Source organism: Zalophus californianus, chromosome 6 (assembly GCF_009762305.2).
Source record: "Zalophus californianus isolate mZalCal1 chromosome 6, mZalCal1.pri.v2, whole genome shotgun sequence".
Lineage (NCBI taxonomy): Eukaryota > Metazoa > Chordata > Mammalia > Carnivora > Otariidae > Zalophus > Zalophus californianus.
The window spans coordinates 3,067,091-3,082,406 of NC_045600.1; the positions used below are offsets into that span (position 1 = coordinate 3,067,091).

The window sequence follows — 15,316 nt, forward strand, 5'->3', positions numbered from 1 at the left end:
GAGGCCTGGCCTGCTTCATGGGATGGTGAGAGGCCCCTGGCAGCCAGAGATGCAGCCAGGGGCTGCTGGGGAGGCATGCATATATATATATATATATATAATTTTTTTTAAAATAGGAGCTTGTGCACCTCCTATTTATTTCAAATTTATTTGAAAGAGAGCATATGTGTGAGAGAGAGAGTGCACAAACAGGGGGAGGGGCAGAGGGAGAGGGAAAAGCAGACTCCCACTGAGCAGGGAGCCCAAAGCAGGGCTGATCCCAGGACCTGAGCTGAAGGCAGACACTTAGGGTGCCCCTATATATGTATATACTTAAAGTAAACTCTAAGCCCAATGTGGGGCTCAAATTTATGAGTCAGAGATTAAGAGTCACACGGTCTACTGAGCCAGCCAGGCGCCTCTCCCCTTTTTCTCTGAGTACATGTGGTTGAATTCTGAAATACTAAATGCTCGTACAATTCAACTTTACCACCTACAAACAAAAAACACTGGTTGTCCGTTTACCCAAATGGGAAACTGTATGGCAGGGGAGTGTTCCTAAGGCCTATGTGGACCTTCTGGAGACGCCTGGAGCAGCCTCTGCCTTCAGACAAGTCTCTGCTGTCAGACTAGCCCCCCATAAGCTGCCGGTTGTGCAAGAACTTGCCTGGAGAATAACCTAATGCTGTGGGCTCCCTCTAATATCTTGTTTTTTTTTAATACAAATGAATTACTGATAATTGGCAGCATGTTCCTTGGCCAGCTCAGTACCCTTTGAGGGGAGACTCTGAGAAGAGCTGCCATCAGGAGACACACATCATCTCAGACTGCTCGAGTAAGAATGGACACTCGCTCGCTGGGCACTGTTCTAGCTGCAGAGGGACAGGCGAATGGGTGCTGAGGCTGACGCAGGACACACCTCTGCTTCCAGACTCAAAGGGCACAAAGCAATGCGCCATACTGAGTCAGACTGGCAGAGGCAGCTGCATCAAGCAGTTCTGGGGCAACTTCCTCTGAGTCTACACTCCTCCTGGGTTCTGCAAGCCCTCCAAGCTGTACACGGTCGGGGGGGAAGTAAAGCTCCTTACAAAATGAAGAGGTCCATTCAATCTACAAGAGTGGCCGCTCAATCCCCTGAAATCCAGCAACCTACACAAGGTCCTGTAAGAATTCACGCAAGGTGAGCACAGGGGCCATACCTAGCTGGGAAAGGTCCAGCCGCGTCCAGTGCATGCCTGTGGGGCAGCTCTTGGAGAGTGTCCTGATGAACACCTGGCCGAGGGTGTCCAGGGCCCACAGAGCGTCCTGGCAGGCGGCGTACGCCCTCATCTCTGCATCGGGAGGCAGCTGCACCGTGGAGGGGCGGGACTGAGCATTCTGGGCGCTGACGCTGCACAGATCCTTGCTGCTCTGGCACAGCCACAAGGAGCTTCCTGCGGAGAAGGTTCGTGTTTGTCACTGACAAGATGCATGAGGCAGCCCTGGCCCTTGGGCAGCTGATGTGTGCCGCCACTCCCACCTCCCAGGACCACTGCTGAGCAGGAGTGCTCGACGGACCAGAAGTCAGAAGTCAGAGGCGGACCCCATGGCCAGCCAGTTAAGACATAAGCCTGAGATGTTCTAAAGGGAGGAAAGAAAGCTTCTGAGACCTGGTGAAGGCTACAGTGTTGGCTCAGCGACTCTGACCTTGGACGTTTCATAAGGGCTGGGAAGTCTTTGGCTGGGGAGACTGTGACTGGTGCGCTGGAGAGTGAGGTCAGCAATTCTTCAGAAGGATGGATCCACAGTTCCCCTGTTCTGGTCTGGCGGGGGGTGGTTTGTGTGTGGGTGGGCACATCGGGGGGAGGCTCCTGGGGAGACGTGGAAAGCTAGAACGCCGCCTCTCCCCATTCTCTCCTCAAAATCCACCCTCGCCTCCTCTCCACCATATTTATGCAGTCTTTTAGACTTAACAGACTGAGTTTAAAATGCAGATAACCCCTGGGAAAGTTCAAGGTTCCATCATTATATATATTATCTAAAACTTGTGGCCAGATAGGTTTTAGAATTCACAACTTTTTTGGATTTTGAAAACCTGAGGTAATGGGTATGCCACATATTTAAGTAACAGCCTCAGGGAGCCAGGCAGCAGTGAAATGCAGTAATGTTCCTGCCACAAAATGTGTGCATACTCATAATCGATGGATAAACAAGTAGCCTCACATCAGTTTGGGCCAGGTTTTGTTGCCAAATGCTTTTGTGCTAATCTCAGGATATAACCTACAGTTTTCAGAGCTTACAGATTTCAGAATTATGGTCAGAATGCTCAGGCGAGTAAACATTTTCCCATAATGACAAGTTAGCCAAGTTCTGGTGGGACTAATCGCTCAAACTAACCAGCTGCTTCCTCTGAACCATAGGCTTCATGGCATCTTCTCATCCGACCCTCAGGACAATCCTAGGAAGAGCCTTCAGCCACTTCCCAGAGGGGTCTCCTGGCTCACTGCTAGTGGCACTGCCTCTCCCGGCTCCAAACCCCATGCTCCAGGAGGGGAGGGGAGCTCTGACCGGAGTCAACGGGAGCTCTGCCCTGTAGGGAAGGCCTGTCCTAACAGAGCACAATCGTGGGACTTAGACTAGCCAGAAGCTGTAAACCAGATTGAAAGAGGTTGCTAGGAGGTGACAGAAGACTTCACAAGGGGAAATGAGAAGGTGCCCCATGAAGGCTGGTGCCTACCAACTGCAGTGCTATGGCCCTGTGACACATCATTGGAAGTCTCAGGCTGCCAGCCCCAGTAGGACACTGGATATTCCTCTCCTTCAGAATGACGCCCTGCCTTTAGACTCATTCAATGTCCCCACACCAGAGCCTTCTCTCCTGCTCAGGCCTATCCAGCTCCGGGGGCCTTGGCTCAGCCAACAAGGGCTGCTTGCCTGGGAAGCCACTGCATCGTCTCTGAGGCCCTGTCTCTGAGGTCCACACAGCTACGCCCCATCCCAACTAGGTCATGGTCAGAGCATGGTTTTCACTTTCAACTGCCAACCCATGCGCTTATATTTCTCAACCAACCTTCCTTTGTGGGAGCAGTGGAAGCCAGCACAAAGGCCCACTTTGTTGCAGAAGCTGTCCCACGGGGAACAACATTATTCCAGTAAGTGCCTAGAAGGAACCAAAAGGAAGTGTGTTAAAGAAAGAACAAGAGAACATACACACTCCAGAGCTTTAGTTCTAGACTACGTCAAAACCTCTTACAGCTAATTCCAGAATGCCCTTAAATTAGGAGGTCCACACCAGCCAGTGCTGTGAGGCCAGTCCCTTGTTTTTCCTTCTACACTGACAAGCAGAGCCACAGTCTTGCCCAGGGTTGGGGGGGGGTTAGTTGGAGAAAATTCACAAAGCAGGGCTTCACTCACACAAATGAAGCCCTCATGGGCACATGTGGATTTACACCACCAGTCACAGGTCTCACCAGAGGCTTGCGTTCTCCACAGAGCAGGAACTTTTCCTCTAGGAAATGGACTATTCCCTCTTACTATGCTCTTTACCTTTGGGTGGATCTTTTCATTTAAATGTGAAATTATGAACATAAAAATGAGCTCCATCTGCCCATCCTATATCATCACAGATTCCCACTAGAAACAGATCACACACCATCCAAACGCTGATACCCAAGTTGTAGGAACGACAGATTAAAAAAAAGGAAACCGATACAAAGCATAAAAATGCCTCTGTTACAAACACTTCACACACTGACACCAAATTATCTCCTGCAGTTGAGATCTTAAAGCTTTTCTTTCAGTGCTGGCTTTAAAGTGAAGCTGCTGATCGAGTCAATGTGAAAATAAAAGTGATTCACCCACCGATGAGATTTCCTTTAGCAACATGGAATTCATTCTTGCCCGAGGAGAGCCAGACGCCACTGTTGTTGACCCCTAGGAGGCTCGGCTGGCACTGTAGCTGCTGAGACCAAAACGCCATGCGTAGTTTATCTGCCACCCTTTCCACGGGCACTTGGGCCGCTGTGGCCACCGAGTGTGTGGCATGGATTATGGTCTGGAATAAGCTGCACTGGTCAAACACCACGTAGTCTGTGATGCTCACCTGGAGGTGGGGACGGAAAGACACCCTTCTCTTAGTGCAGCTTTGAGTGCCTTCTGTATGCACGGCCCGAGAGCTGAGGTATGGCCCATAACCTGCAAATACCCAGCATACATGTGGCACATGAGCACTTGCGTAAGCACCAAAGAAAGTCCGGCAGGACGCTGCCAAACCACTAACTGTAATTACTTCCGAGGGCCGGATTTAGACGGAGGGAAGAAAATGTTCATCTTCTGCTTTATACATTTTTATATAACAATGGCAGGATTATTCTTGTGATTACCTATGATCCCCCCCTCAGGCCCCTGAAGCCTTTTATTCTAGTCAGTGAGAAAGGGTCATTTTGCTTTTAAATTTAGGTATTTCCAGTGGACGACAGTGTACAATCCTTAGAATCATAATATGGGTTAAAAAAGGTATTATAAATAGGGTGATGGAAGTACTTTATGATCTAAACCAGGACCGTCGATAATTATACCAGTTCAACAGCGCAAACCGGGACCGTCCTGCATACGAAGGGCACAGCCTGGCTCAGGTGTGCAAGCCTCTTCTCTAACATTCCTGAAAGATACTTCTTCAGGGCAACTCTGGGAGAAGAACCTCTCTCTTCCTGGGCAGCTCTGGTTGTTAGAAAGCTCCTTCTAAGATGGTCAAAATCTGACTCCACGTGACTTCCACATATACTTCTGCCCTGTGGGGTTCGATTACAGAGAATGGTGCTCCCCGACTCCTAGGACAGCCTTGTGCAGGCCGCATTCCCAGGTCATGCACAATGAAATGCTGAGTGAAAGGGACACCATTTATTACAGGGAACTTAATTCTAATAAACAAAAACAAAAAGAAAATTATTGTAAAAATCAGTGCTTGATTAAGTGTACAAATCTGCCCTTATTCATCCATGAAAGGATTTGCACTAACTTGCACTAACTGCCCGAACTGAAGTTGAAGTGAATTATTGCTTTACCACGTCCGGACCCCGTGGCCCCCTTTCCCACTATCCACCAGCCTGGCTGCGTGGTCTCGTCATGGCCCACAGAACGCCGGGCCCAGAGCTCTGGGCCTCCCCAGGAGATTGCACACGCCAAGGCCACACAGAAAGTCTGTGACAGACTGTCTCGGCACCCAACACTTGCAGAGAAGCAGGATGCAAATTAAAAAAAAGAAAGGTTTAGCAGCCAGACATAAAGCTGGCTCTGGCCCTACAGAGAAATCAGTCTTAGAGTAATTAAAATAATTCTGCTTCCAAATACCTCAAAGATGATTCTGTCAAATTAAATTTCTCTCAAGATAATGTTCTGAATATGATGATAAAATGGTATCTAATTTTCTTTAGGCTACTTAAAAATGAAATGTGGTACATATATACATGTGTATTCATGTGTGTAAAACCACATAACATGCTTACCAGCATGGAGAAAGTATTTTAAAATCCCTTGTACAACTTTTCAAAGAGTATCAGACATATCAGAGACCTATGTACACATATACTTACTCATCAAAGAGCAAACACAACTTCTTTTTCCACATTCTCATCCGACAGACCCAAGGGCAGCTAATGAATGACCTGCCCTCAGCGCGGCAAGTCTGAGGCAACAATACGACCTGAGCCACTGGAGACAAACACTGAAGAGATGCTGCCTAGTTTCCAGCTGCTGAGGGTCAGAACCACCTCGCTGGCCACTGTGGGAGGCTGGGAGAGTGAGAGCTACACTGAACGGTACCAAAAAGGGGCAGAAACAACTCCTTGAAAAACACATTCTAGGCCACCCTGGCTGGGACCAAGTCACGAAAAGTGAGCTTGCTTACATCCTCCTATTACGCAGAGTGTTTCCTTTTCTGGGAGCGTGTGGGAACATTCTCCTTTCTTTGTTGAAATGCCACTTGCTTAGAGGCCTTTGGAACAAGCGGGGAGAGATGAATTTTAATTGTAGGCTGGGTTTCCAAACCTGCTGTCTAGCTCTTCTTACCCCATGTGTTCAGAATTAAACATCATTATTACCTAGGTCTTCAAAAGGACATCACTGGGCTTAGTTAGCACGTAAGGATAAATTTCTAAGCAACACCGAAACAAAAAAAGAAATAATAAACAGAGCCTGTACATTTAAGCAAAGAGAGTTATACAAGTTACTTCCTACGATGAAAAGCCCTGGATGTTTCTAATGTGCTCAAATGCAGTGAAAAGTTTAACTCCTCGAAGAGTACAAGTGAATGTTCTTAATTTAATCCAACCTCTCCAATCTCTTTAAGGAGAAGGGCTCTGAACGGGGGAGATGCCCGGGGCCAGCAGCCCTGAGCTGAGCACCTACTTGCCACCAATGGTCGTCATCGCCCTGGGGCTTCTTGGAAGCGACGCCAGTTCTGAACCACAGGTTCCCTCGGATGTCCAGGGCCCACAGAGTCTGCTGGTCCCCGAGAGCTATACAGACGGCTTCCAAAGCTTGCCTTTCACTGGAAACAGGGACGAGAACAGGGGAGTCAGCGCCCAGCCTGACTAGGGACGTGGGCTCCTGGGTGGGTTTAGACCGCACCCACAAGTTCCAAGGAAGGAAGCTCGAGGGTCAAGTTACGTCACTGTGCAGTAGATGTTGCTTCGACGTGTGGCAGCTTCTGAAAGACACACTGAAAACCCAGCGTGGTGGGGAAGGCCCCTGGGAGAAAAACACCCTATGTACGAGGGCACGTAGGGCGCCTCCACCTCACTGCTCCCTCCTGCACAATCGAGCCAGTGGAGGTGCCCCCCGTGTGCCCGGCTGTGTTGGGCAGCAGCTGGGCAGACGCTGCCTCTCCGCGGGCAGTGCCCGGCCCCGTCCTGTCCCTCTGGTAAAGCGCTCGCCAGCTTCGGGGCTCAGCTGGGCTGCGCTCTCCAATGTAGGACCATCTACGCTAACTGGCTCCGGGCAGTTACGTGGCTCCCGCTCTGGGGGAGGGCAGGGCTGGGGGCAGCCACCTTCGCACACCCAGTCCAGCCCCGCTGTGGCTCACAGGAGCTACTCGCTCACATTGACTGGGTTGCTAGATTCAAACTAAGAAGATCCTAGTTTAATTTTTCTAATCGGCAAAATGATTTGATGGTGATTCTATAATTAAAATTGAGTGGTATAAGTAACCAAATAAATTACCGTTCAGAGATCAATCACCATTGACTAGGATGACAATAAAGGAAAAATATTTGGCCCTAAACCACTGAGATGCTACACAGAAACCACCCGACAGCACTGGGCAGCACTAAACAGAAACTGTCGTGAGAGACTCGTGATCATGTGATGCTTGAGGTCACACAAGAGGGCGGCAGCATTTCAAAAAGCTAAGCTCTGACCCAGTGCCCAGTCTGCCGGTCAGAGCAGGCACAGGGCGTCTCCACGGTCAGGCTCCTGCCATCAGCTCTGACGATTCCAGAGAGCGCTATTACCACGGCGAGCCTCAGAGAAGCGGCTCTGCCCAGGAAAGGCTCCCACGGGTGCGTTGAGGGGACTCAGGCTGACAAAGAACCGAGGGTAGGACGAGCAAGACGCTGCAGACGTCCTCGCTCCTCCTCCCGGTACCTGGCGATGTCACACTTCCACTGCTCCCCTTCAGGGCAGAAGCTGCTCACGCCCTCCCGGTACAGGAGGGCTCTCTGCTCTGTCAGCGCCCACACCACGCTGTTTCGGGCTGCGACCTGGGACAGTGGGTATGGACAGTCGACCTTTACGGCTCTGGCACAGGGGCGATCCACACTGAGACCTGCCAGGGAGACAGACAGGAAGCCCCAAAGACACACAATCAGGACTTCACACCTCATTCACATTCTGCTGTTTGCGTCTTTCTTTTTTTTTTTTTTGGTATTTTGCCATATTCTTTTGTAATGAGTATTTTGTCTTTTTAAGGTCTAGTCAACAAAAAAATGGTTAAGTTGTGCTTAAATATGGCATATATCTGAAGTGTTTTCAAATGCTCTCTGAAAACTGAAGGAATAACGATTCAGAATCTGCTGGTGTCCCAGAGTAGCTTAAGATGTTCTGGAAGAACAAGAAAGCCCAGGGCAGCAGAGCAGCCAGACCCTGAGCCAAGAGGACCCCCGCCAAGAGCAGCACATGCTTTACGGCTGTGCCCCTCAGAGCCTCAGAGCCCCCTCAGATCTGAGGCCTGCAGCCATCCTCTGCAGAGGAGCTCTGACAAAGCAGCTGCCCTCTCCAGCTCCTACCTGGTTGAGGAGGGGAGGTTCCCTAGATGAAAGGCGAGGTCCATCACACGGCCAGGCTATAGCAGGGCCAGAGCTCAGAGTCCCTGATGCCCCATCCAGGGCTCTTTCCCCCACCTCCTTGCAGCCTGTCTGCAGCCTGATAGCGTCCTGGGCAAGCTGGCAGAACAGCCGTTAACTCAAACCCCATACGCTGTGGTGTCAGCCCACAATCAGCCCTCAGTGCTCAAATGTGCTCCCTGACTGCTCACAGGAGCCCGATGGTACCACATCCTCGGTTGTTTCCCTCACGCTCAACCAGGGGGAGTCACCTGAGGGGCTTCTTACACCACACATCATCAGGCCAGCCCTGGAGACTAACATGGTAGGGCTGGTACTACTGGTTAACAGGGCACCCGTTCCTCAACCCCAGGCCAGAAGCACTTCATTTCCTCACCAGGAACAAAACTCAAGTGCTCGTGGAAACCGGATATGCATCTGCCTTTCAAGAGCTATTCCCCCTTGAAAGGAGAGACCAGGGCCGGCACGTGGCGCAGGAGCTGGCGAGGCTGACCACCAGGGTGCAAGCAGCGGCTTCTAGGAGACGCTGGCCCCCCCACATGGGAGGAAGAGCCAGATGTGCAAAGACTTTCAATCTCAGAGAATCATCCCTGGCTGACAGTTCATAACAGAGATTAAAACAGTCTCCCCAAATCAGCAATATTAAAGGGTTAGAAGATGGATCTTACGTAAATCCAACATGGCCTCCTGACAACCAAAAAAGAGCGCCCGCCCCATATCCTTTCCAGATGCTGATAAACCACATTGCCTTTGGAAACCCATATCCCATTTTGCTGACGGTACAGAAACACTCCCTCTTGTTACAGTTTATGTTTAATAAACAAGTCCCACTGAGTCTCCTCCAGCAGCTGACGGATCCCCTCAGGGCAGTTTATTAGGACAAGTTGAACTGCTACTTAGATCAAATGATTCCTCCTTGTTTCTTCCTGACCCACATCTAAGTAAGTATACAGAAGCAAGGCTTTGACCTGGCTGAAAAAAATCCAGCCATAACTTAAAGGAAAAAACGATTCTAATGTCATTTCCCTATTATTCTTTCCTCTTAAGATCTGACATGGCAGCATAAGTGACAGGCAACGGTGAACCTTAGGTTAACCTAAGGAGAATGAGAATCTGTTTCTGTATCTCACTAAATAACCCTATTAAGTCTTGCCCTAAATTTGTCTGGGGTTGAATGTGAGTCAGTAGCAGGAAACTGCTAATATATTCCAATGGCAAATACTCTTTTTCCAGGAGTATTTTGATTTAAATTGATTTGTAGCCCCTAAGGCATTGTGATGGCTCTAAGCGTGTCCCTAACAAGGCGAGGGGCAGTAAGAAGCAATCACCTCCCCACTGATGGGTGCTGGAGCACTGCCTCCAGTTACCTGTCTGCAGGTACAGATCTCCATTTGTCCTGATGATCCAGGCTGTGTCATCGCTCAGGGCCACAAACACTGCCTGGGGCAGGGCTTCATACCAGTGCCGCTTCCCCTTGATGGTCACTTTTCCACAAGCGAAAGCTCGGTTAGATTTCTGTTCAATCTTCCAAAGAAGGGCTCCTGTGGAAATAAACATTCTAATCACCATCCGATAAGTATGGAGAATCACTTACACCGAAAAGCTTCATTCTGGTCGCTGTGGGGGAGAGAGATTTCTAGAACCTCTCTCCCTCTTTTGCTTCTACCCGCAGCACCAAGGTTTGGGTCCTTGGCCACCACCCACCAGCTGTGTGGCTTCGGGTGTCAAGTCACCTACGGTCTCCATGCCTGACTTCCTTCTCTGTACCTTACAGGGCTGCTAGGGAAACTGGAGGTGAGAAGAGACCAGTGACACAGCACACTGAGCCGGACAGACCTCAGGCATCCTGATGCAGACAGTGGCAGTGCTGACGCGGTTAAGTCAGGAGGCACAACTCGTGCCCCACCACAGGTTGAAAAGTCCTAGAGGGATTCGGATGGGGTCACCTCTGGACCAACTGAGGGAGAAGACGCACGGAAAGGAGGCGTTTGAGCTGGGCTGTCCTTTTTTTACTCAGAAAGGGATTCTGACAAACAGAGATGAAGAAGGGGAGGGAAGGAGGAAGATGTAGATGGAGGGTGTGACACAGGCCAGGCAGCCACGTGTAAGAAACCACCAGAGAATCACCAAGAGCACAGCCAGGCTGGACTAGAGGGCCTACAGGGAGAGCTGAGGTGAAAGGAGAAAAGCGAGACAGACGGCTAAGCCCGAAGCACACTGTGAACACCGTGGGCTCTGCACCCCTCTCAAGACGTGGGCACTGCAGGACAACTCAGTCAGCTACACTCCTCTGGTGGGGACAGAATTCTTACTAGATCAACGAGGGCCGGAACGTTTTGGAAGCACAAAGTAATCAATAGAATCAGGACAGAACCAAAGTTTCTAAATGGCTGGGGAGACAAAACCAGAAGTAAATGACAGAAAGAATTAAAACGCACAATTATACAACGCCAGCTACTGAAGTAGACTATGATCTCAGCCATTCTCTAAGGAAAAATATCTTTCAAACAAGTGAAGAGATAAAACAACCTTGAGCAAACTGGTATTTTAAATAGTGACAAAGACCAGCAAGAGTTCAAGGAAATCCATCCGAAACACAGTAAAATTATGGGGGACGAGTCTAAGGTCAAAGAGTATGTTTTGTCTGACTTCTACTCCAATGTCCTAACAATAAGAAGTTACTATGAAGCAAACACACATAAATACTTCTATTCTACCTATCTACCCCCTAAGAGGTGAAGTGGCCAACATTATGACAAAGCAGATGAGCAAATGATTCTGGACAGGGAAGGGAGGTACAGGCTGAAAGCCTAGTAGAACCTCATTCAGGAAATGTCTGCTCCAGTTCACTAAAAATGGTTAGCCTGACCATGGCTTGCAAGAATGAACGCATTTTTCTTTATACTCAGGGAGTAGATGATTCAGCCAAAGCATACACATCGCTCATTAAAGAATAATTTCTAGAAAGGAACCCAAATAATCTGAACATATCCCACATATTCAGTTGCTTTAAAGCAACACTAAGAAACAGGAACACAAGGGCGCCTGGGTGGCTCAGTCAGTTAAGCGTCCAACTCGATTCTGACTCAGGTCAAGGCCTCAGGGTCGTGAGATTGAGCCCCGTGTTGGGCTCCGTGCTGGGTGTGGAGCCTGCTTAAGCTTCCCTCTCTCCTTCTCCCTCTGCTCCTCCCCTCCCATAAAAAAAAGAAATAGGAACACGTTTTTATAAGGGGCTAATATGTTAATCTCTCTCAAAAAAATCCTTCAGCATTCAAGCAAATGGTTTGTGTAGCTTATAAAAACATGTTCATGTATTCCCATTACAATTAATTTAAAAAATTTTCAAACTAAACATCCATGTATTGGATATTTATTAATTGAAGTCAAATGAAGCAACCCCTGTTCTTTGGAGAAAACCCCCCAAACGTGCGGGCACTGGCCAGCGTGCTGCATGGGCCAGTTACACCGGCCGGACAGGGAGCCGGGGAGGCCAACCTGAGGGTGAGACCGCCACCTGCTGGACGGCGTCCTCAAACTTCTGCCAGCGGAGCCCAGCGCCCGGCAGTGCACTGCAGAACAGGCTGCCTTTGTAGTCCAGGCACCAGAGGTACTTCTCGGAGACCGCCAAGCTGAGTATGCCATAGCCGGGACCAGAGTATCCCATCCAGCTTTCTGCAAACTAACAAGGACAGAGCCTGGTGAGTTCTGTAGCAGAGCACGCAGCTGCACCGTCGTGCTGTCGTCAACAAGACAAGCGTGCAGGGTTATCACTCAAGTCACAGAGCTGAGGATTTCTGAGAAGCCATGCAGGGACTGCTATCTTTGGACCATACTCTGAGAGAAGCGTTCTGAAATGGGAGCTGTCGTCCCTCGTTAGGACCCCAGAGCATGCCTGGGTAAGGCTCTGTCATGTCAGAACACCCTTCCTAATGCAGTGTTTACATTAAAATGACCTAGCTTGGGGCGCCTGGGTGGCTCAGTCGTTAAGCATCTGCCTTCAGCTCAGGTCATGGTCCCAGGGTCCTGGGATCGAGCCCCGCATCGGGCTCCCTGCTCCGCGGGAAGCCTGCTTCTCCCTCTCCCACTCCCCCTGCTTGTGTTCCTGTTCTCGCTGTGTCTCTCTCTGTCAAATAAATAAATAAAATCTTTAAAAAAAAATGACCTAGCTTTATGCATAGGTGTACTGCACTTCACACAACGTGCAGATCCGTGTTTTGTGCATCGGATCCTCGCAGATGCACGAGGATGAGCAGCACTACCACCATCTCTGTGTCTTTACCCTCGAGTTTTAAGCGTGGTCCCAATCACTGGACACAGGACACATCATGTGGCTGATGGAAATCTGGCCAAGATACTCTGGCTGAATTTTATAGACTGATGTTTTCTTGCTACAATTCTTAAAAAAAAAAAAATCAAAGCTAAATGAAGTCTTTGCAGTTTTAACAGTTTTCTGAAACTACAGGAGAAAATCAATGTGCTTGCATGGTCACCCAAATACGGAAGTTCACTTCAGAGAGAATGGTACCCGCCCCTTCTCAATTCAGCCCTACACCCCATGACGAGCCCCCACCCCAATGCCACAAAATCTCTTGGCTTTCTAGCTACCGAAGGGGAGGAGGGGGGGAACCACGAAGGGAGGGAGAAGTCCTCCAAGTGCCAGGTTCCCTCTCACTTAGGGGAGCGTTTTTCTAAAGTTCTGGCCTAGAATCCCAATAGCCCGCCCCCATGACACATGGTCTGCCTGCCCAGTGCATCCCTGGGTGGGCGCCCTCTCACACTCCCCACAGCCCTGCACTTTGCTCGCCACCATCGGCCAAGAGTCTTGCTCAACTGAGATGATCGACATGCATGTCTGGCTCCTCCCTGAGAATCTGAGATCTGGATAGGCTATCCACACCCTGCACCAGCCAACACCGAACACGGGGCCTGGCAGCCAAAGGCACTCAAGAAAGGATGGGCACAGGCAAAACTGAGTGTAAGGTCTAACCTTTTGGCATTTGTCGCCAAACAAGTAAGCAGTGCATTTCACTGCCAAGGCAGGACAGCACAGAGGCTGAGAGGGGGGGTCCTGGAGCCAGCCTTGCCCCTCACTTGCTATGTGACCTGTGCAAGCCATATAACTAAGTCTCGATTGCCTCCACTGTAAAAAGGGGACCACACAGTACCTACTTCATGGTTTATTTAGTTCTTAGAGAAGTAAATGAGTTGAACTTACAAACTGCTTTGCATGGTGCCTGGCACGTGACAAGAGCTACCCAAACAACACGTGTGATTAGCACTGAGAGAATCCAGCAGTACATTTGGGGAAAGTACCCATAAGTTCACACTCATAATCTACACTTCACAACGACTTAGTAGGAAAAGTGATAATACCTGGTTAGTTTTGAAGTCAAATACACTGAATTATAATTACTTGCTAAGAAAACTAAGTACTCTGAAAAAAATCTCTTTTTTTATGTAAAATGACCAAGAATAACCATCCTTAACTACATGGGTTGGGTGGACCCTCAGGAAACCGGCCCACCCCAAACCCACATACCTGATCCGACTTTAGCAGCCCAGCGTCATCTGCGCCAGGCTGGCTCAGGTCCTGCAGCGAACGACTACCACCGAGCTCTGTCATACTGGTCTCCGAGGAAGAGGAAGGCAACCCGTGGGCATAGATGTCCTCCTCGTCACTGGACGTCAACGCCTGGTCCCGTGAAGGCTGCTCAAGCCGAGGCTCACGAGTGCGAGCCGCCGAGGCGGAGACCGGGGCTGTCAGCTGTCCTCCGACACTCCCCGCGTCACATTCCGAGGCAACCATTTCCTTCAGGCCTGTGTCACTGTCAGTGACGGTGTGCCAGGGATGTGAGCCAAGGTGGCCGGGGCCCCCCATGTGTGTGAGGAAGCCCTGCTCCTCACTGGGCTCCTCAGCAAAGCCTTCGTCAGCTCTGGTCCCCGGCAGCCGCTGCTCGGCGTGGGGGGCCCAGCTGAGGCTGGAAGGCACCGGGAGGGAGTCCAGGAAGGGAACTTCACAAAAAGTGCTTTGGGGGTCATCAGGCATGTCCTCCGCTTCCCGGGCCTCTGCAGAGCTGTCCTGTTCTCGACAGGGTGACTGTCTGCTATTCAGTCCATCGTCTGCGGGACAAGGTTCCTCTCTGAGCTCTGTAACGTCACTACCTTCCACAGCTTCCCTCAGCTCCAAGAGTGAAGTCCACACTCCACTGTGTGGCTCTGTGTCGTCTGCACGGTTATATCGAGGGAGTCCAGGTCTGTCGCCATTCCCTTCATTCAGGACGTCAGGGGCAGGCTCCGGCACCTCCAGGACACTGAATGCCTCAGGGTCATTATTTTCCTGCAGGACACCATTCACTTCACCACTAAGGTTACTCTCCTGGTCAGGAGACTCTGTGCTCGACCGATCCACGATGCTGCCCAAACTTGAGGTCATGGACAGCAAGTCTATGCTCAAGGACTGGGGACTGTCACCCGGAAATTCATAGCAGGGAGTCGATTCAAGGGAGCTGTGGCACGTGTTCCTGCTTCCACCTTCTAATTTAAAATAAGAATGTTTAAAATGGGGTATGACTCCACATAAAGAATAAGAGACTAAAAAACACAATTTTGGCTCAAGAAAAAAAATACATTTTAAATGAAGGATATGTAAGTGGTGAAGAATACATCTCTCAAGTACGAATTATCCCCATGCAGAGATGTTTTAAATGGATGCAAACATCAGACACACTGATGGGCTCTATGCCCCACTCAAGAAATGTTAACGGAGGAAAACAAAGGGAAGGATGGACCGCAGACCAGTTGTTTAAAATTATTAAAATGCTTAGCAATCTGGTAAGTATGTATAACTCGAGAGGCCTAAAAGGAACCAAGGAGTAAAAAGTTAAACCATTTCTATGTTAAATCCCATGCCCGGTAACCTATCTAACACTAAACGTAAAATGACCCATTTAGACATTGGCATAAATCTTCTGTTTCCATGACTTTCCATCCAGGCTCATAGCGTCTCTGGTCTAATACAT

General features: G+C 49.7%; 1 protein-coding gene across 8 annotated transcripts in view; it reads right to left on the reverse strand.

The window, feature by feature from the left end:
* TECPR2 (tectonin beta-propeller repeat containing 2) overlaps positions 1 to 15,316 on the reverse strand; it is a 102,007-nt gene that overhangs the window by 41,892 nt on the left and 44,799 nt on the right. For 7 of the 8 annotated variants that reach the window (XR_004820159.1, XR_004820158.1, XM_027572053.2 and 4 more), the window contains 8 exons: positions 13,837 to 14,831; positions 11,793 to 11,976; positions 9,665 to 9,838; positions 7,600 to 7,780; positions 6,364 to 6,505; positions 3,820 to 4,060; positions 3,029 to 3,118; positions 1,179 to 1,412 (listed from right to left, as the gene is read on the reverse strand). Coding sequence is in view for 6 of the 8 variants with exons in the window: in XM_027572053.2 (XP_027427854.2) it covers positions 1,179 to 1,412; positions 3,029 to 3,118; positions 3,820 to 4,060; positions 6,364 to 6,505; positions 7,600 to 7,780; positions 9,665 to 9,838; positions 11,793 to 11,976; positions 13,837 to 14,831 (2,241 nt within the window). In the remaining 2 variants the exon portion in view is untranslated. The other variant, XM_035728232.1, reaches the window with a different exon arrangement.